This window comes from Cygnus olor, chromosome 3 (assembly GCF_009769625.2).
Source record: "Cygnus olor isolate bCygOlo1 chromosome 3, bCygOlo1.pri.v2, whole genome shotgun sequence".
NCBI classification, from domain to species: Eukaryota; Metazoa; Chordata; class Aves; order Anseriformes; family Anatidae; genus Cygnus; species Cygnus olor.
Window position 1 is genome coordinate 92,715,962 of NC_049171.1, and position 17,291 is coordinate 92,733,252.

Genomic DNA, 17,291 nt, shown 5'->3' on the forward strand with positions numbered 1-17,291 from the left:
AAACAAACACACACACAAAAGTTTAAACCAGGAGCTCATTTCAAACCATAAAGCCACGTGATCCAAATTTTCAGAAATAGTGTAGAAATTTTGCGACCCTCTATTGACAGTGTAGCACCTCAATGCCAGATCCTATGGGAGAGGAAGGTGATTTTATTGTAAAATCAAAACCTGAAACCAAACAGATATCATTCATTCACGCTTCCAGTCTCTCAAGCACCAGGATGCACGTGTCCAAGCAACCTGCTGAGCAGCCAGGCACAGCCCTGCGTGTGCAGGTGTTGAAGTAGTCTGTCCAATACGTGGGCACCAAAAACATGTGTTCAGGCAGCCTGGCCAGGATTCCTTGCAGTGATGCAGAGGACAAGGACATCAGAGACTGAGTCTTCCTCACCTCTGTGTTCTTTACAGATGGGTAATCATCTTCTGGTTTTGTATGCACCTTTTTGTATTCTTTTGGAGCTGGCACTGACGAATCTCTCCATCCTGGCCCAGCTCTGTGATGAATCAGGATTTACCACCCTTTGTTCTCTCAACAAGGGTGTCCTGAGAAGCTGCACAAAAAAAAAAAAAAAAAGACCTGTTCACCTAGATGCCAACAAGACTTGCCATTCCTCGTCTTTTTCCTGCCTTGTGTCCCTTCTAGTACTTCCACACCCAGACAATTCCCACTCATCAGTCTTAGCAATTCTATTACAGTTCTCTACAATTGCAAAAGACTTCCCTCATTCAAAGTGTGCTCCTTTGAACCCTTAACATCCGTGTTTTCAAAAGCCACTTCCTGCTCTTTGTTCCTTCTCTTTTGCTGGGATTTTTCCGTGACTCACCCCCAGTTCTTACCACTGGGTGCAATGGCAGCCATACATATTTTCTAAGACAGTCCTATTTATAAGGAAAACCGTTCATGTCAGTGACTCACTTAGATTTTTCTGTTTCCAGGGAGTTACGTGACACCAGCTGTGGTAGCAAATTGCAGAGTCATTATATCCTGAGCCTTTCCATGATATAGCAATTTTATAACCTTATCCAACATTCATAAATTCCAAATAAATTGATTTTTGTACCTACTATTCTGTTATTTAAGACAAGCTTTGACCTCACACGAGCTTATGGAATTATTTGATACAGCCCTAAATACAAATATGATTACTGCCTAGAAATATGGGAAAATTATACTGTATGTACCAAAAAGCCTGAATGTGCCTAATGTATATGCTTATCATAGAATCACAGAATATCCTGAGTTGACCCAAAATGTTCATTGATTCCTTAAAGGCCAATATGCCTAAAATACATGAGAAAGTGCAAAGTACAGGATGCCTCACTGCTGTTGAACACCAGTTCACTTGACATCATTTACAAAGGTCCCAGGAGGAGGTTTACACAACCATTTCACTTGGTGGTTGCTGGCGGTGGTGTAAATGACTCAACATCAACCGTACAGAGTCCACCCAGAATTTTTTTCGGTCATATGCACTGTGTCAACATGATGAATGCTCACAGAAAAGAAAAATGATAGCAAAGAGAAACCGTGTTGGTATTTCTGGTGGGCAGAAGGTTGCTGAAAGCTATCTTTTTCAGTTCTTCCATTACATTTTGCAGGTAAAGGATTGACTGTAGAGACCTGTTCATAGATAGGAACTATCAGAAATAGACAGTATCAAAAATTAGGAGGTGAAGCTGCCCAGTAGCTCACCTGTAAGAAAACAGCATGTAAGCAGACACCATCCCATGGGAATTCTTTGCTCTCCAGTAGATTGACGGCCTCTTGTGACTTGAGGCACTAATTCATCATGAGACAGAACTGAGCTGTTATTTCTGCAGTGGGGACAGCTGACACAAAGGTACTCACTTGTACAAACCGTGCACAAATCGATGAAAGAACTGGGATAAAACCCCAAAGGTTACTCGGCGTCATAGAAAAGGGTCTGGTTCAGCTCACCACTAAGCAGAGTGCTGAAGGTTTTGGAAGTGCTAGAAAGCTAAGGTGCTGGGGCTCTGCTGGGCTCTTCTAATACTTAAGGAAAGAAGCTGTGTATGTAAAGGAATGGAAAGAAATGCAGAAGGAAAGTGAAGACAACAACGAACACATTATAGAAAGCTGTATTATTTGCTGTATACAAATGTGTTCAACCCAGAACTTAGATATGATGGAAGAGTGATGGTTTCTAGGTAAGAAGATTCATATGTGTCTGAGCTTTGCCTGAGTCTATAGGGTCGGGGTGTGGAACAGAAAGGAAGGTGGGAGAGCAGGGACAGGCTTCATCTTTTCTCGTACTGCAGACGAGCATTCTGAAAGCTGATTTTTCTTGTGAGGAACATGGCTACACAGAGAGACCATCACTTTTCCCTTGATAAATTCTTAAAAGGCGGTCACAGTTTTGCCTTTTTTTTTTTCTGCGAAAAGTTTATCAAAGAAAAGTGTCTGAGTTTTTGTTCCACTGCCTATATTTACAGTGTGTAAATTGTGCTTGTGCTGAGGGCGTGGACAAATAGCTGGGAAGTATGGGCCAGTAAATGCGGTCTGATGCAAAGTAACACTTTTTTCATCTTTGCTGCTGGTTGAATGTAAATGAAGACTTGCATTCACCGTGGTTAGAAGAGAATTTAGGGTTACTGTGGCTTTCTTTCTGTTCTGCCACGTCCTCTTCACATGGCCTATTTTTCAGTCATCCTGTTCCTTCACTCAGGGGGAGAACTCTTCCATTATTCTGGTGGCCTCAGGTGAAATACAGAGCTGTTTCAAGGCTGCTCTGAGTGACATAGCTGCTTCCCATCATTTTCTATTACGCCCAGGCTATAAAGACAACCTGTACTACAGTGTAACATCGAGCACTCCCAAGCAGCTTTGGCTGGGCCCTCCTCCAGTCTTCAGCGATGGACTAAGCAGCAGGCAGGTACAGAGCTCTTGCTCCTTGCTCTAGGAAAGCTTTCTACAGGGGCGTTTGCGCTCCAGAGCTTGTCTGCTGCTAGTTGACCCCAGTGGAGCCTTGAGCTTTGCTGTCACTGAAAATAAACCCCTTGGCACGGAGCCGTGCCAGATCCTCAGCCTCTGCACTTCAGTGTGCCCGGCTCTACGTGAAGCTACTAATACTGGCCCATCTTTTTGCCTGGGTGATGGATGTGTAGCTGACATTCACGTTTGCATGGCCGTTGGCGATCCCTGGGTAAGTACATTAGAAATGTCATTGCTATTTATGTACTTACTTATTTGCATGATTTATCACTGTGGTATCTAAACACTCCTGGCCCATCTAAGAACGCAAGACTGGAAGGACACCCCGCTTAAGTCCAGTTCAAATGCATATATATATTTGCCACTGCAAAGATATCTGTGATTTCTGACATGCACTGGAGGGCTCTAGCTGGCTGTGTGATCAGTGTTGCTCCCCCTCCTACTGCCACAGCAAGGCTGTTGCAGACTACCACTCTCTCCAGGAAAAAAAACATCTCCTAATTTCCAATGAAACCGTATTTGTGGCCCGTGTAAACCTTGATTATCTCTGTGCAAACACTTCACCGTTAGTTTACTCGGTTCTTGTCCTTTCTCAGACTGAAGTCAGCCGAGGTGTCCGTGCCAAGCGACCCGATCTGCGCCCTGTCTGTTCCGCAGAGCTGCACCAGCTGGGTTTCTCGGCTTCTTCCCATCGTCCCGGCTCCCCACGTCCCTTTCAAGTCCCTGCACTACGCCGGTCCCGGCCCACTGCCGGGCCCCCCGAGCGGGACCCCGCCGCACGTCCCGCAGCTCTCCCTCCAGCCGGACCACCGCACCGCACCGCACCGCACCGCAGCCCACGCCCGCACTCCTGCCCCCTGCAGCGCCGGGCCCCTTCCTCCGCAGCCTCCCCCCCGCCGCGTGGCCCGGGGGACGCCCCCCTTCCCCCCCGCCCGCGGCCCGGCGGCTGCCGGCGCTCACGTAGGCCGGGGGCGGGGCGGCGGCCCCGGGAAGCGGCGGCCGCGGCCGCACGTAGCGGGGCCGCCCGCGGGGCACGGCGGCGGCGGAGCGCGCCTCGGGGAGCACGCAGCCGCCCCCAGCTCCCCGCCGCCCTTCCGGGCACCGCCGAGCCCCGTCGTAGCGTCGTCGAAGCCACAGCGCGGATCCCCGGGCGGGCCCGTGTCGGGTGTAGCTGGCTGCTGCAGGGTTTGTGTGTGCGGGTGTTTCGTCGCGGGCAGGAGCGCTTCTGTCGGCAGCCGACGTAGTTAAGGATCTAAACCCGACTCTGCTGGTGGCAGATGAATGACGGGGCGCCGAGATCCACCCGTGGACACCCGTGCTTCCATTTACATCCGTGCACATAGCCTGAAGCATCCGATGATCACAGAATCATTAAGGTTGGAAAAGCCCTCCAAGATCATCTGGTCCAACCATCCCCCTACCACCACCATCACCCACTAAACCATGTCCCTAAGCACCACGTCCAACCTTGCCTTAAATACCCCCAGGAATGGTAACTCCAGCACCTCCCTGGGCAACCTGTTCCAATGCCTGACTGCTCTTTCAGAAAAGAAATTTCTCCTAATCTCCAGCCCAAGTCTCCCCTGGCACAACTTCCCCCTTGTCCATTGATAAAACAATGAAAAAAAAGGTTAGCAGCTTTATGCTATCTAACTTTTTGTGTGTCAATGCACCTTTCATTTCTCTATCATGAGAATTACTGACACGCCTGAAAGCTGTGTCCGCAGTTGCCCTGCAGTGTCAAAAGTTCTCCCTGGATATAGGGACAGAATAAATCTGTAGCATGGAGCTGTTGTGTTGCTCGCCTGAATCACAGAGATATCCTCCCATTACTTTAACTCAGAAGCATAGGTAAGCTCAGAAGGAAGAGAGATCTGGAAAGTATAGGCTTGACATGGTGAGAAGTATGTTTCAAATGATTGCCAGTTACTCCTTGTGCTTTACCATCCTTGCTTCCCATGGGCATTGCTTGCCCTCGTAGGCGTCCTAATGAAGGCCACTTCAGTCCTCATTTTATGGGCATAACTAACTTAACAGCATGATGTTTCCTCTTTTCCTGTAGCATCGTCGTGCCTGTCCCCCTAAATCTGCTGCTTAATTCTTTCCCGTCCACATGGCGCTGTTCCATCTTTTAATTTCTTCTCTCATTTACTGTGGCAGCTTTCATCCACTTTTCCTATTACTACACACTTCCACCACACGTGCCAGCAGCTGCCATCTAACTCATTTCATTGGCCAGGAAAGTGAATTAACAATGAAGTAGCAAGCTGGTTTCCTGTCCTGAAAGGAATCCTTAATAACATGTAGGACATGATTCTTGGGTCTGCTTCAGCTGCCATCACTCTGCAGCTACAGAAGTCGGATAATTAATAAGGTTCCCCCCCAAAATGTGCTCTATTCAGTGAAGATAATTGCCCCTTGTTTACCCACAGAGGTGATGTCTCTTAGGGTAAGGGAGCAGTTCCACAAAGGCCGCTGGCTCAGTGAAGCAGGGTCTAATTTGAAGCAGCTAGAAAACTGCTCTGAATCATGCCAGAGACCGGACAAGATCCTTTCTGCTCCCAAGATCTGAAGAATATAGGAAGTTGTAGGATGACCTGTGTCTACCCCTCCTCCTGCTCCTGCTCTTTATTGCAGCATCAAAGTTCAGCCTTTGGTGTATGGATATTGAGTAACTAGGCATCTCAGAGCTCAGCCTAGATGGCTGTACAGTGTTCTGTGTTTGGGAAATATCCCAAACTGCCCCAGTTCAGTAGAACTTTAGGGCATGATAGTAAAGGGTCTCTGAGAAGACCTGTTTGAAAGAGTCTAAATGGGTTAGTTTCTGTTTTTCTGCAGTGGCAATTGTATCGCACGCTCTGAGTTTCACTTTCAATCAGTTAACATTCCTCTTGCCTCAGTTTCCAGCATGCTTATAGAAATCTATGTGCTTAGGTCCCGTCAGATCCTCTCAGTCATTTACCCTGCAAAGAGAAAGGAAGCAGGCTGTGTACATCTCAGCAGACAAGAGGTTCTTCTAGTAGCCAAGTTTGTTTGGTAACAGGCAGGTGTTATCAGAAACAAACGTGCCTTTGTGTTATGGCAACATGTTTAGGCTTTTGTCAGGGTCTTTACTGTGTCTGCAAATGTTTGTGGTCTTGACAGTAGCTAAGAATCCTTGCTGCTGCATGCTGCTCAGTGTGCAAGCTGCCTGTCCTTTATTCCAGCATAGGTTGTGTTTCAGCTGCAGTTTGCAGAGAACTCATAGGATTGGGCTGCAAAAAATTGGTACTGTTCTTTTTAATTGTAGATAGTAAAGCGGTTATTATCTACACTGAGAAGCATGTGCATGTGTGAAACTTTTCACAAGGTAGCTCTGATCGCTGCTTCTGTGTAAGAATGCATTTTTTTCAGTGAGGCAGTAAGAAAAACCCTCATAGGTGGCATTGTCCTTGTGAAGCCTGGGTGATGATGCGTTCAGAAAAAATGACTAAGATGGAGCTTAGGCCATAGGTCGTACCAACAGCTGGCAGTGTATTTCTGCATTCTTAAATAAAGGCAGAGCTCTCCTGCTGCCATCCAGGGCCTTCTAATTCAGCTAGAGTTATTTCTCATGCCTTGTAAGAGATCCTTTCAGGACCCAGATCTCCAGCACAATTAGGAATCTACCTTATGGTCTCCTAGGGAAATTGGTAATCTTTTTTTTTTTTTCCTTCCCCCCCCCCCCAAGAAAACTAACTTGTGTAGGCAGCCCAGAGGTTGTCAAGGAAACCATGCCTACCATTCCTCTTTCTTCTAGGATTTTAAGGGATCTGCAGATTATGATATGTTTATCTTAAGCCTCACATTCCCAGGAGGGCAAGATTTTAGTAGACAGTGAACAGCTGGATGAAGGAGAAAGTCACGGAGAGGGTGCAAACAGAGGTCGGGGAGACCTTAGAAGCCACAAAGACTCCCACAAGGGGAGTGATGGTGGCAGCTGAAGGTGCAAAGGGACAATGTGCTTGAGCAGTGGTTATCTGGCTTTCACCTTGCGGTAGCAAATCAGTGGACTGGAACTGCAGCATGGCAGTGGCGTTCTTGCTTCTTTCTGAAGTGAAAAATGCCAGCCTAGCTGCAAAACAAAAGCATCCAGCCGGTAATGCAGGTGCAAAATCCATTTCTTCTGCATCAGAGTAAATCAAGCATAACACTCCTGATTCACGGTATAACTGCTGTAGAAGTTGTTCCTCTTTATTAGAGTCTGAGTCTAGCTGATAACCCAGACTTGCACGGGCAATAAAGTTTAATAAAAAAGAACCAGGCGATAACGTTTTCAGGATTTTTGGCTGGTCCCATTTGCCAAATTGAGTTAGGGAGTGTGGAATGATGTTTTGATATACGTTTCTTCTTCTTTGCTTCCTCATTTTGAGCCAAAGTTTAAGCTGGCATAATCTAAATAGGTTTACAATAGTGCCAAACTGAGGCCTACAAAGAACTTTTAAAAATGAACAGTCTGATTTATGACTGGAGAGAGATATGAATATACCCTTTCTAAATAGTTTCTAGGCTCATACTGGGCCTTTTGTCTAGTGCAGGCTGCAAAAGGAAGGTGAAGCTAGAACTGACTTCCTGAGTCTTGTCCAGAGCTATTGCAGGCAGCCATGCCATATCGTCGCTTTTATACCCTTCAGATGGCTCTAATCAGTGTAAAAATAATCAAGGGCACGTCAGTGAACTGGTTCAGCTCCCAGAACAACCTCGTGCTGTGCTCTGTTGATCCCAGCACTGCATTAAGGCTTTACCTGGGAACTTCAGTCTTCCTTTACACAGCTCTTTCGTAGGATTTTCTTCCCTGTTCTACCCCTTGCTCCCTTGTTGTGGTTTAGCCCGGCTGGCAGCCAAACACCACACAGCCGTTCGCTCACCCTCCTCCCTCCCTCTCCGGGATGGGGGAGAGAAACGGGAAAGTGAAGTCTGTGAGTTGAGATAAAGACAGTTTATTAAGACAGGGAAAATAATAACAACAACAATAATAATAATAATAGTATTAATAGTAATAATGTGTACGAAATAAGTGATGCACAATGCAATTGCTCACCACCCGTTGACCGATGCCCAGCCTATCCCCGAGCAGCCGGCCCCCCCCCTCCACCCCGGCTAGCCACCCCTATATATTGTTCAGCATGACGTCAGATGGTATGGAATACCCCTTTGGCCAGTTTGGGTCAGCTGTCCTGGGTCTGTCCCCTCCCAGCTCCTGCTGCATCCCTAGCCTGCTCGCTAGCAGGACAGAGCGAGAAGCTGAAAAGTCCTTGGCTTGGTGTAAGCACTGCTCTACAACAATTAAAACATCAGCATGTTATCAGCACTCTTCTCATCCTAATCCAAAACATAGCACCCTGCCAGCTACTAGGAGGAAAATTAACTCTGTCCTAACTGAAACCAGGACATCCCTTGATCCGTTAATTTCTCTTTCTCTGATTGTTTTGCTTAGCAATTGCTCTTTTTGCTGCTTAGCAATCATCCAAAATCAAGGAGTCTGACAGAATCCCCTTTAATCTAACTGGTAAGCGCTGTCTAAAGTGAACACAACAGGACATCATGCCACTATTGTTAAAAGTAGTGGTCTTTTATTTTGCTGGTGGTGGTTTACTTTAAGAGTAATAGCTGGAAAAGACAGCATGGCAGCATGGCGAGGGAAATGCACAATGTCAGATATTCCTGGCAATAACTGTTCTATTCTAGAATAACTCCCCATGGGAAAGACAGATCCTCTTGCTTGTGGTATTTACGATGGCATTGCACATAGTATTGGAGAAGACAGTTTTTGAGTTCCCAAGAAGCTGATGAGGTGTTGTAATACATCTTTGGTCCATCAGTTCTCTAACCGTACTTAATTAGTTAAATGATTTTTGATAAAGGAAATAGTTTATTATCGATGAGATAGTTTACAGGGCTGAGAGAGCGTCAGAAAAATGAGACAGGTTCTGAAATGTGAAGTATCAGAAAAAACACCAGTGACTCATATCACATGGCTGATCCTTCTTGTAAGGTGCCTTTCATCCTCACATCTGAACACTGTAGATTGCGGTCAGGAATTTCAGAGAAGGCTGATATTGGAGAGGAAGAACTAATAACAAGCAAATAATTCCAGAGATTTTTAATTATATATAACAGGGTTAGTGCAATAACAAACAGCTCATGCTTCTCAACAAAAAAGAACAGCAGTTCCTTTGCTGTGTTGATAAGGAGTATGAAGATGAAGCAGTACAAAAGCAAAGCAATCTGGTCTTGGGGTACATGGCTGTCCTGTAATCTTTCATCAGACTGTAGGAAAAACAGAACAAAAATAGATGATACATAGAGGAGGATTTAATCAGGCAGAAAAATCTAATGTACTCTTTCTGCCCAGCCCAGCACTGCTCGTAGAGTGGCGCACAGTTGACCTCCCGTCTGAATTACAGCCATGAATATTCCGAGGACAAGCACTTGGCACCGACACTTGTCATGGCCAACTGAAAACCAGTACAACTGCTGGGGAGAGTGCCAGTGAATTGCAGACTGATGGCACTGCTCGCTTAGGGAGACCATTCAGCTAGTGCTTGATGGTGTGCACTAAAATTTCTCTGAATACCTGAATATTCTAGCACTGAATTCTGCCTTTCTTGCGCTTCAGCCTAATTTTATGCTCTTGTAGCATAGACAGGAACAGCAATATTCTGGACATTTTCGTGTCAGCTGCAGAATATTTCTTTAAATCCCAGACGATGAGCTAAATAATACACAGTTTCCAAGAATTTGTACGTAAAGTCACTTGAGGTCATTGCTGCTGCTCATTTTTGACTCCTTTGGAGACTTGTTCTTAGTTCATAGCCCAGTCTTCTGGAACAGTGCTCCATTTAACTACCGTAAGAACAGCATCATGCTGTATAGCAACTAGTAGCTGCTTTAAAATCTACCATGAGAGCACTGCTACCCCTGAAGAGTTATTCTGATTCAAATGAGAGTTGAATTAGGCTAGGGTTAGGTTTTTCCTTGTGATCTTTATCACTGGTAGACAAAAGCATTAAGGAAATAAATGCTAGCACAGAAATCCCATACTGCTACATCATCAAACTCACAACAGTACTTCATGGATTCATTTTCGTATTTACATACTGAGCCATCCAAGGAGGTATTGCATGACCTCAAAAGACTTCCTGGAACTGATCTAAAGTGGATAATCCTGTACAGAATAAAGTTATTAGCAGTTGTTCCTTAAGGTTTAAGTTATAACTCCACTTTCTAAAGTATCTGCTAAATCTTTGCTTCTGGATGAAGAGAGGCAGGGAACATTCACATATGGCTCTTCATCACTTGTGCAATAATCGACTTCTTAACATCACCTGCTTCATTTTGCTTTCAAATGGATAATTGTTAACAAACTACCACTTTCTTGAGACAACCAGAGCTATTTTTTTTTTCCCACTCAGTGACTTGGATCCACAGTCAGCAGTCTGAGTAACTGAAGACTCATTTCAGAGCTAGCTGAGTTTCCCCACAGCTGTAGTGCCATCTGGCCCGTTTCTTTTACATCATGCTCCATGTCTCATTATTCTTTTCCTATGAGCTGTCCTTGTGTCTATTAACTGTCACAACTGCTTGTTTTCCTATGCCTGGGATTTGGTTCTCTCATCTCCTCTTCAGTTTCAGAATTTATTCAGGCACAGGGTATTTTTGAGCTGACTGAATGATTGCTACCTTGCCTCAGAAAAAAAATGTGACCTCTGTATACAGGTTCCAACCTCAGCTATGCTCTGCTTATGTGCCCCAACCAAAGAAATATGGGGCTATATAATCTAGGGGTGCATTTATAGTTAAAATGCAGCAAGGTATTCTAGAAGAATGCCTGTCAGTATGCAAACAGCCCAGAGGGAGTGTAGGAGTGAGTGGGCTGTGGGCCTCTCCTCCCGTTGCATAGGGTATGGCAGTATCTTCAAGGTATCGCACAGAAAGTTAGCTGGAAAGGAAAGCACAGAAAAGGAAGATTTGTATGTAGTGAAGCTGCCTTTTGGAAGACACTAATGAACCAGCAAGCATCTGGGAAGAGTTTTGAGCAAGGAAGGGAAAAGGGGCTTGCTTACTTCAGTCTACTCTCAGAGCTGAAGATTGTGATAGGGTAAATGGAAACTTCCTCCTCCAGCTTTGCCAGGCTAGAGGGAAAAGGGCGTCCAGCTGCATCACACTGAATGAACTTTTATTGAGGCGTGGAGATGCTGAGGATTATATTTAGAACCACTGGGTGCTGAGCACACATCTGGAACTACCCACTCTTCCTCCCTGCTTTTTAAGCAGACTTACATGTGCTGGTGATTGCAGCTGAAGAAAACACATTTTCTCTTTATACTGCCGTTCCCTTTGCTTCTCCTCATACTGGCATTTCAGCATGGTAAGCTCCATATCTATTGTCAGTTTTTCCAGGTCAGGCTGAGATGCTTGGTTCAGCCTGAGGTTTGGCTGCTTTGTCTTCAGCCTTGTGTTTATCTCACCCTTACTGATGGTTAATTTTGTTTGAAAATTATCATTTTCTTCCTGTACCTTCATCTGCCTGTGCATTTCTTGATTTCCAGCTGCTGGTGACTGGCAGCTTCTGGTGTTCAGATCACAAGGAAGATCTCCTAGAGTTTCCTCCTAGTGTAATTGAGGGGGGGGGGGGGGGTGTTAAAAAAAAATAGTGTTATTCATCTGTAACCAAGAGAAACAAATTGTAATTTTTTTTCCCAACTGGTTAACTGCAGAATATTCCTCCCAGTAGATTTTTTATCTATGGAAACACATGGAGCTTATGAAAACATGAATACTTTTTTTCTTAACTATAGGAGTCAAGGGGGTACGGCTTTGTCAAGTTACTGTGCCACATCCCTATAAAGAGATCAAGGCCTTTGACCCAGATTCCTGACACCAGGATGGAAGAGGCAGAGGGGTCACTGTCAATGAAACTGAGAAGGAGATAAAAGTCAAATTTGTCACCAGTACAGCTCCAGTGAATGGTGTCACACAGGGTGCACATTTAAGTGGAGGCTTTCCCTTTACAGGCGTGGTACTGCTGGAACCTGCCGTACGGAAGCCAGAGGCAGATATGTTCTCCCTCTGAACATAAGGAAATTTTAGCTTCTTAAAGCTACAGTATTTTTAACTGGTGTTATATGTTTTACATTTTTAAATCATGTGGGTTTTTTGTTTGTTTGTTTGTTTTTTTCATTTTTCTGAATACTTTAGCACCTCTAATGTTAACCGGTATATCGACTATAAATTTCACAAACTTAATTATTGATTTAAAAGGCTCTTGTCCCATCCCAGTGCACATTCCTGCCTTTTCCTTACTCCTTGCTTGAAATGTCTTCCCCTGTCACCTGTGTCAAATGCCGAACCATCAGCATAGGACTCAGCTCCAGATGGTGGTAGAGGGTGACTGTGGTATGCTTACCTTGTTTTTCTCAAATTAAAGGTCAATTGTGCTTGTAAACAGAAAAAAGCTAGAGGAAACTAGACGGTTTTCTTCCCATCCAGGTGTTTGAAGCTGATCTCACTTTTGAGTTGTACCACACGGACTCCTCCACTTTGGCCCTTCTATTTCTCAGGTCCCATATCCTCACGACTAAACCTTCATAGTCTGTCTCGTTTTCGGAAAAGAGCAATTTTGTACTGAGTGTAGCTGGAGGTATCTAGTTATAGTTGCATATGGAGTTTGAAAGAAAGGCCCGCTGGGTACTTCCATCAGCTCCTGTGTAAACCCGCATAATTCTGTGCCCTTTCAAAGCGACGGCAGTTGAGGTAAGCTGAGGGATGTTGTCTGAAGATCTGTTTGTTTAGCAAGTAAGTGCAGGAAGTCTGGACAAGAGTTTTCATTTAAAAAAGATCAGACAGAAAAGGCAAACAGCCCCTGTCAGAGTAGTTAAATTGTGCCATAGTTCAAAGTCTGCATTAAAAAAAGAGAGTAAACATGAGACGAGACAGCACTACTCTTACCATTGAGAAGTTAGGCATCAAGTCAAAGGAACCAACGCTACACTCCCAGATAGTAGCCCCTGTTTCTCAAGCCTCTCATTGTTCTCCCCTGCGGAGGACTCGGCGAAGCCTGTTTCAGCCTGACCCAGCCCAGCACTGTGCCCACGGCCTGCAGCAGCCCCGGTCGTGCTGACCTCACTGATGCCGTTGTGTGGCCTTCGCCACCCGCCCTGCTGCACTGGGGCTGCAGAGGGCCTTTGTCTCTCTGGCCTGGAAAATCTGATGAAATTGAGTTTCCCCAATATTTCTTGAGTGATCTGGAGCAGAGCCCAGTCAAGATGGAAGCTGGAAGCTGGTTTAAAGCTGTGATCACTACTAAGCTATCAGTCCTATTTTCTTTCCTGCCTGCCTCCTGTTTACTGTCTTCTCTGATGGAGGAGGTGCAGCTTCTTCCACCTGATTCTGCATGCTACAGTGTGGTCTTAATTCACCCTCCAAAATAGTCATGATTACCCAGAAGACCTGGAGAAGAAAGACTTGAGAAGGAATTGAAGAACGCTCTGGTGAAATTTTCCTGTTTTTTGATAGGGATTGTTATATCATGTCACATACTGATCATGACAGATCAGGAGTTATTCACAGTTGGAATAACAAGGCATGGAGCTGTTATTTTTGTGCCAAAGGAGATCTGATTATCATGGTAAATGTTACTTTGTGGTAGTCTTCAAAGCCTTGTTTACACTTAAAGTAGTAAGATGGTGAAAAGAAAGCAAGGTGGACCTGGAAAACAAGCAAAAAGCAAGGCAGAAAATATCAATAGTGTTTGGCAAGCAAGATAGAAAATTGCAATAGTGTTTGGCATAGGCATGAGAGGCAAAAGGACTGCAGGCGAGAGAGCTGGAAAAGTGGAGGTGACAGTAGTCAAACAGTGAGATTATCAGCCCATCGACAAACACTTTGGCAATCTCTCAGGCAAAACATGATGGTCTTTGCAAAGTTGAGGAGGAAGGAGTGATAATATTTAAACAGAGCCAAGATATAAGGTAGTCTGGGAGGGGTACAAGGAAATATGGTGCACTGCTTATGCTTAGTGAGTAGGAAGATGATGTTGTCATCCATGATGAGAGGAGAAGGAGAAGGGAAAATGGGAAGAAATTTGAATCTTAGTCAGCTTAAAATATCCTCAAACACTGAAGTGTTGTCATGGTTAGGTATATAGTGGAAGTTTTTTAAGAGAATCTCACGAAGTGTTCCTAAGATATTGCTTCCTTCATGCTCTTTCTCTCCTGCCTGTGAGCTGAACAGCTGAGCACAAATGTACATTTGAAGTATCTTGCTATTTTGCCCTATCCTTGATGAGTTGTCATTTCTTATAAACAGTTTTAATAATGAGTACAGAGAGTGTCAAAAGAATGTCCCTTTTGCAGAATAAGAAGTGGAACAGCCTTTGAGAACAGAACAAAGATGGAATGATTATGAAAACTGATCTTCATAGAAACTGAGGCATGAAAATACGTAATGACAGGCAGGTAATTTTCTTTTGTAACATACATTGGGCAAAACGAGATCCTGGAAAAGCATGAGGCTACATGAAGCCTGCACAGAAGCGGATAGGAAGAATGGATCGGGGTGTTTGAACTACTCAAAGCCTGTTTTCCACAGGGAAAAAAATCCTCAGATCTAAAAAAAAAAAGGAAAAAAAAAGTAATAAATGGATCAGTCGTTTTTGATAAAACCTTGGACTCTGACAGTTGAAGTTTTTGGATAAAAACTTAATGAAAGTAGCGAAGTAATATAGAAAAACTATTCAAAGAGGAACAAAAATAACGTCAAAGCCATTTTAGAAGAGCAGATACAAGTACTCAGTAGCACCATCACAATGTAAATGTGATAGAAAAGAGAACATAACTAGCAATCAGACCATCCCATTGATGTACTACCTACATTAGAGCTGTGCCAGGAGGAGTATGTGAAATCTTACCAGAACTGATAACATCCTTGTAGACAGTGGCACTCAAACAGCAGCTGAACTGGTAGGACAGAGCTCACATGCAATATGGACAAAACAAGGGCAATTACTTACAAGAACCAGCTTTGTCTCTGGCCATAATACAGTGCTTTTGGTGGGAATCTTTGTTTCATTTCATGGTCACTGGATCGGGCTTTGACCTGTTGATTTCTTCGCTCCAAAGGATATCAAAAAACATTGGGAAAGTTTTTCAGAATGTTCAAAAGCATCATTAGTGGACTGAGTCCAGGCAAGTAAAATTTCAATAGAAAAGAGGTAGTTCCTATTGACTTCGTGTGATAAACACAAAGAAGAACATGGGATTGCAGCTACCTTCCATTTTTTAACTATGACACTAAGAATTATTAGTAGAAAATACCATGAACAGTGCTAAAAGGAAGCCTAGATAAAATTTCTCAATGTGTATATATGCAAGTCTTGCAGTACCGTATTGTAAGAGCAAGAAAACGCCCAGTAACCTTCAGTACCTAAAAAAAGGGCAACAGAGTGTCTGGTAAATTTTATGAAAGCATTTCAAAGAAGTTTCTCCAGAATTCATTCTGGAGAAAGAAGAATGTAGCCTTTGGGGGAGAGGAGGAGATGACCTACTGTAGCTGAGTCATTCTCAAAAGATTTATAAATAAACCTTATTTGCCTTTCCACCATGTGTTATCATTTCTGACTGACAGTAAATTACACAGGACTGCTAAATACAGCAGCAGTATTGTTTGGATGTTTTTTTAAACTGAACTGAGTGTCAGATCAGTTGTGGATCTCATCAGAAGATCATGCAACTAAAAACAGGATGGACTCAGTTGTTCTGGATTCATTGCCAGACCTTCACAAGCTGGGCATTGAGCTTGGGCAACCTAAGGTCAAACCTAACAACGCACAAAAATCAAATGATTTCTGAGAGCTTTGTGTCAGGTCTTCATCTATTAAACAGTTAGTTAATAGTACTTCTTCGTCTTGTCCATTTGTTCTACAAGATCCATGTTCTTATGTTCTTTAGCTGTACCGATGCAAATACCCAGTTAATGATTTTGGCACCTCTGTTTTTCATAGATAGTAAGAGCCATGGGTTGGCTTACAGGGCTGGCTGTGGGTATTTGGGGTGATCCGGAAAGTAAGTGCATTTGTACAGAGTAAAATAAAACCAGGGGTGTGAAGATAAGATGACTCACCTGTAGCTACAGCACTCAGAACTGTGAAAAAGAAAATACTGCAATGTCAGTGCACTGACTACTGGACTGCTGATGTAAATGAGACACACTTCTACCCTGTTGAGACCTACAGGCTCATTCCTGTCTGTCTTTTGTGCAAGGCCAGGGGGTGCAAAGGCCGTGGCTGGAGCTCAGTGACCATTTTGGTGATCAAATTTTCCAAAGGTGGTAGGTAAACACTAAAGTCCTTTGTCAAGTGAATTCTTCTTAGCAGTCTCAATATCATTTTTTCAGTTTTAATATCTTTTTCTTCTGAACTTTTAACCTTCCTTCTTTAGAGCAGAATACATCATACTTTAATAGCCTACCCCATCTACTTGAGCTGACCAGGTGGGAGTATTTTGGCATTTTCTGTGAATATGTTTGCATACATTGCCCAACCTAATTTCGAACGGGTTGAGAGCATTTCTGAAGAGTACTTCTTGATGGAAGGAGATATTAGCAAAGTGCATTTAACAACTGAGTCAGGTATGATCCTTCCTTCCTTCTATATTCTGCCCAAATTTCTTTTTGCCACCCTTTCTTACTGATTTGTGGGCTGACTATTGACATACCTCCTCCATTTCCTCCTCTAACATCTTTTACATTTGGTTATCTTTTTTTTGCTTGTTTCTGAATCCCACCACATCTTTGCCAGTTATAAATCATCTTCTGTGATCATCATGCGTCAAAGCTGTTCCAGGTCCTCCAGATTGTTTGGCAGAGAAAGCTCTCTAATCAGCTTTGGCAAATGTTCATTCGATACATATTTTTCCATACGTTATCCTAATGGCTTACCTGTAGGCAAATCCAATAACCTAGTCACACTGTGAGCTTTTTCTTCCTTTTGGAAAATATCAGACTATACAGATAAAGGCTGAAAGGCCTCTGATGCTGTTCATAGCAAGAAGCTTAACTGAGCTAAGGGAGAACCCATCATCCATTCTTAAGGCTGGCCCAGGTTACTTTCTTTTTGTTAACTATTTGATTCTGATCATTGCTTCTTTTCCATTTCAACTTCCTTCAGGTAGTGAGAGTAAAACAGCTGGCACTCTACTTCAAAATCTCTTCCCTTCTATCTCCTATTAAAACTGCAAGCAGAGAACCTGCTGATCATACACTTAGAGCTATTGTATCTCCTTGTTCTGGTATGTATTGAGATCTCTGACCTCATCTC

At 43.9% G+C, this 17,291-nt stretch overlaps 1 protein-coding gene across 2 annotated transcripts; it reads right to left on the bottom strand.

Moving 5' to 3' along the window:
• Positions 1–7,749: 7,749 nt before the first annotated feature.
• Positions 7,750–15,492, bottom strand: LOC121066993. 2 transcript variants are annotated; one of them, XR_005818057.1, is made up of 4 exons: positions 12,926–15,492; positions 11,495–11,587; positions 8,367–9,244; positions 7,750–7,784 (listed from the first exon to the last, which is right to left on the bottom strand). XR_005818057.1 is itself a non-coding variant. In XM_040550883.1 (3 exons), the coding sequence occupies exons 1-3, from the start codon at positions 12,941–12,943 to the stop codon at positions 8,945–8,947; spliced, it is 648 nt and encodes a 215-aa protein (XP_040406817.1). In that variant the 5' UTR covers positions 12,944–14,572; the 3' UTR covers positions 8,930–8,944. The 2 variants fall into 2 exon arrangements, 1 of the variants encoding a protein (XP_040406817.1); XM_040550883.1 differs by lacking the exon at positions 7,750–7,784 and having other exon boundaries at positions 8,930–9,244; positions 11,258–11,587; positions 12,926–14,572.
• Positions 15,493–17,291: the final 1,799 nt, after the last annotated feature.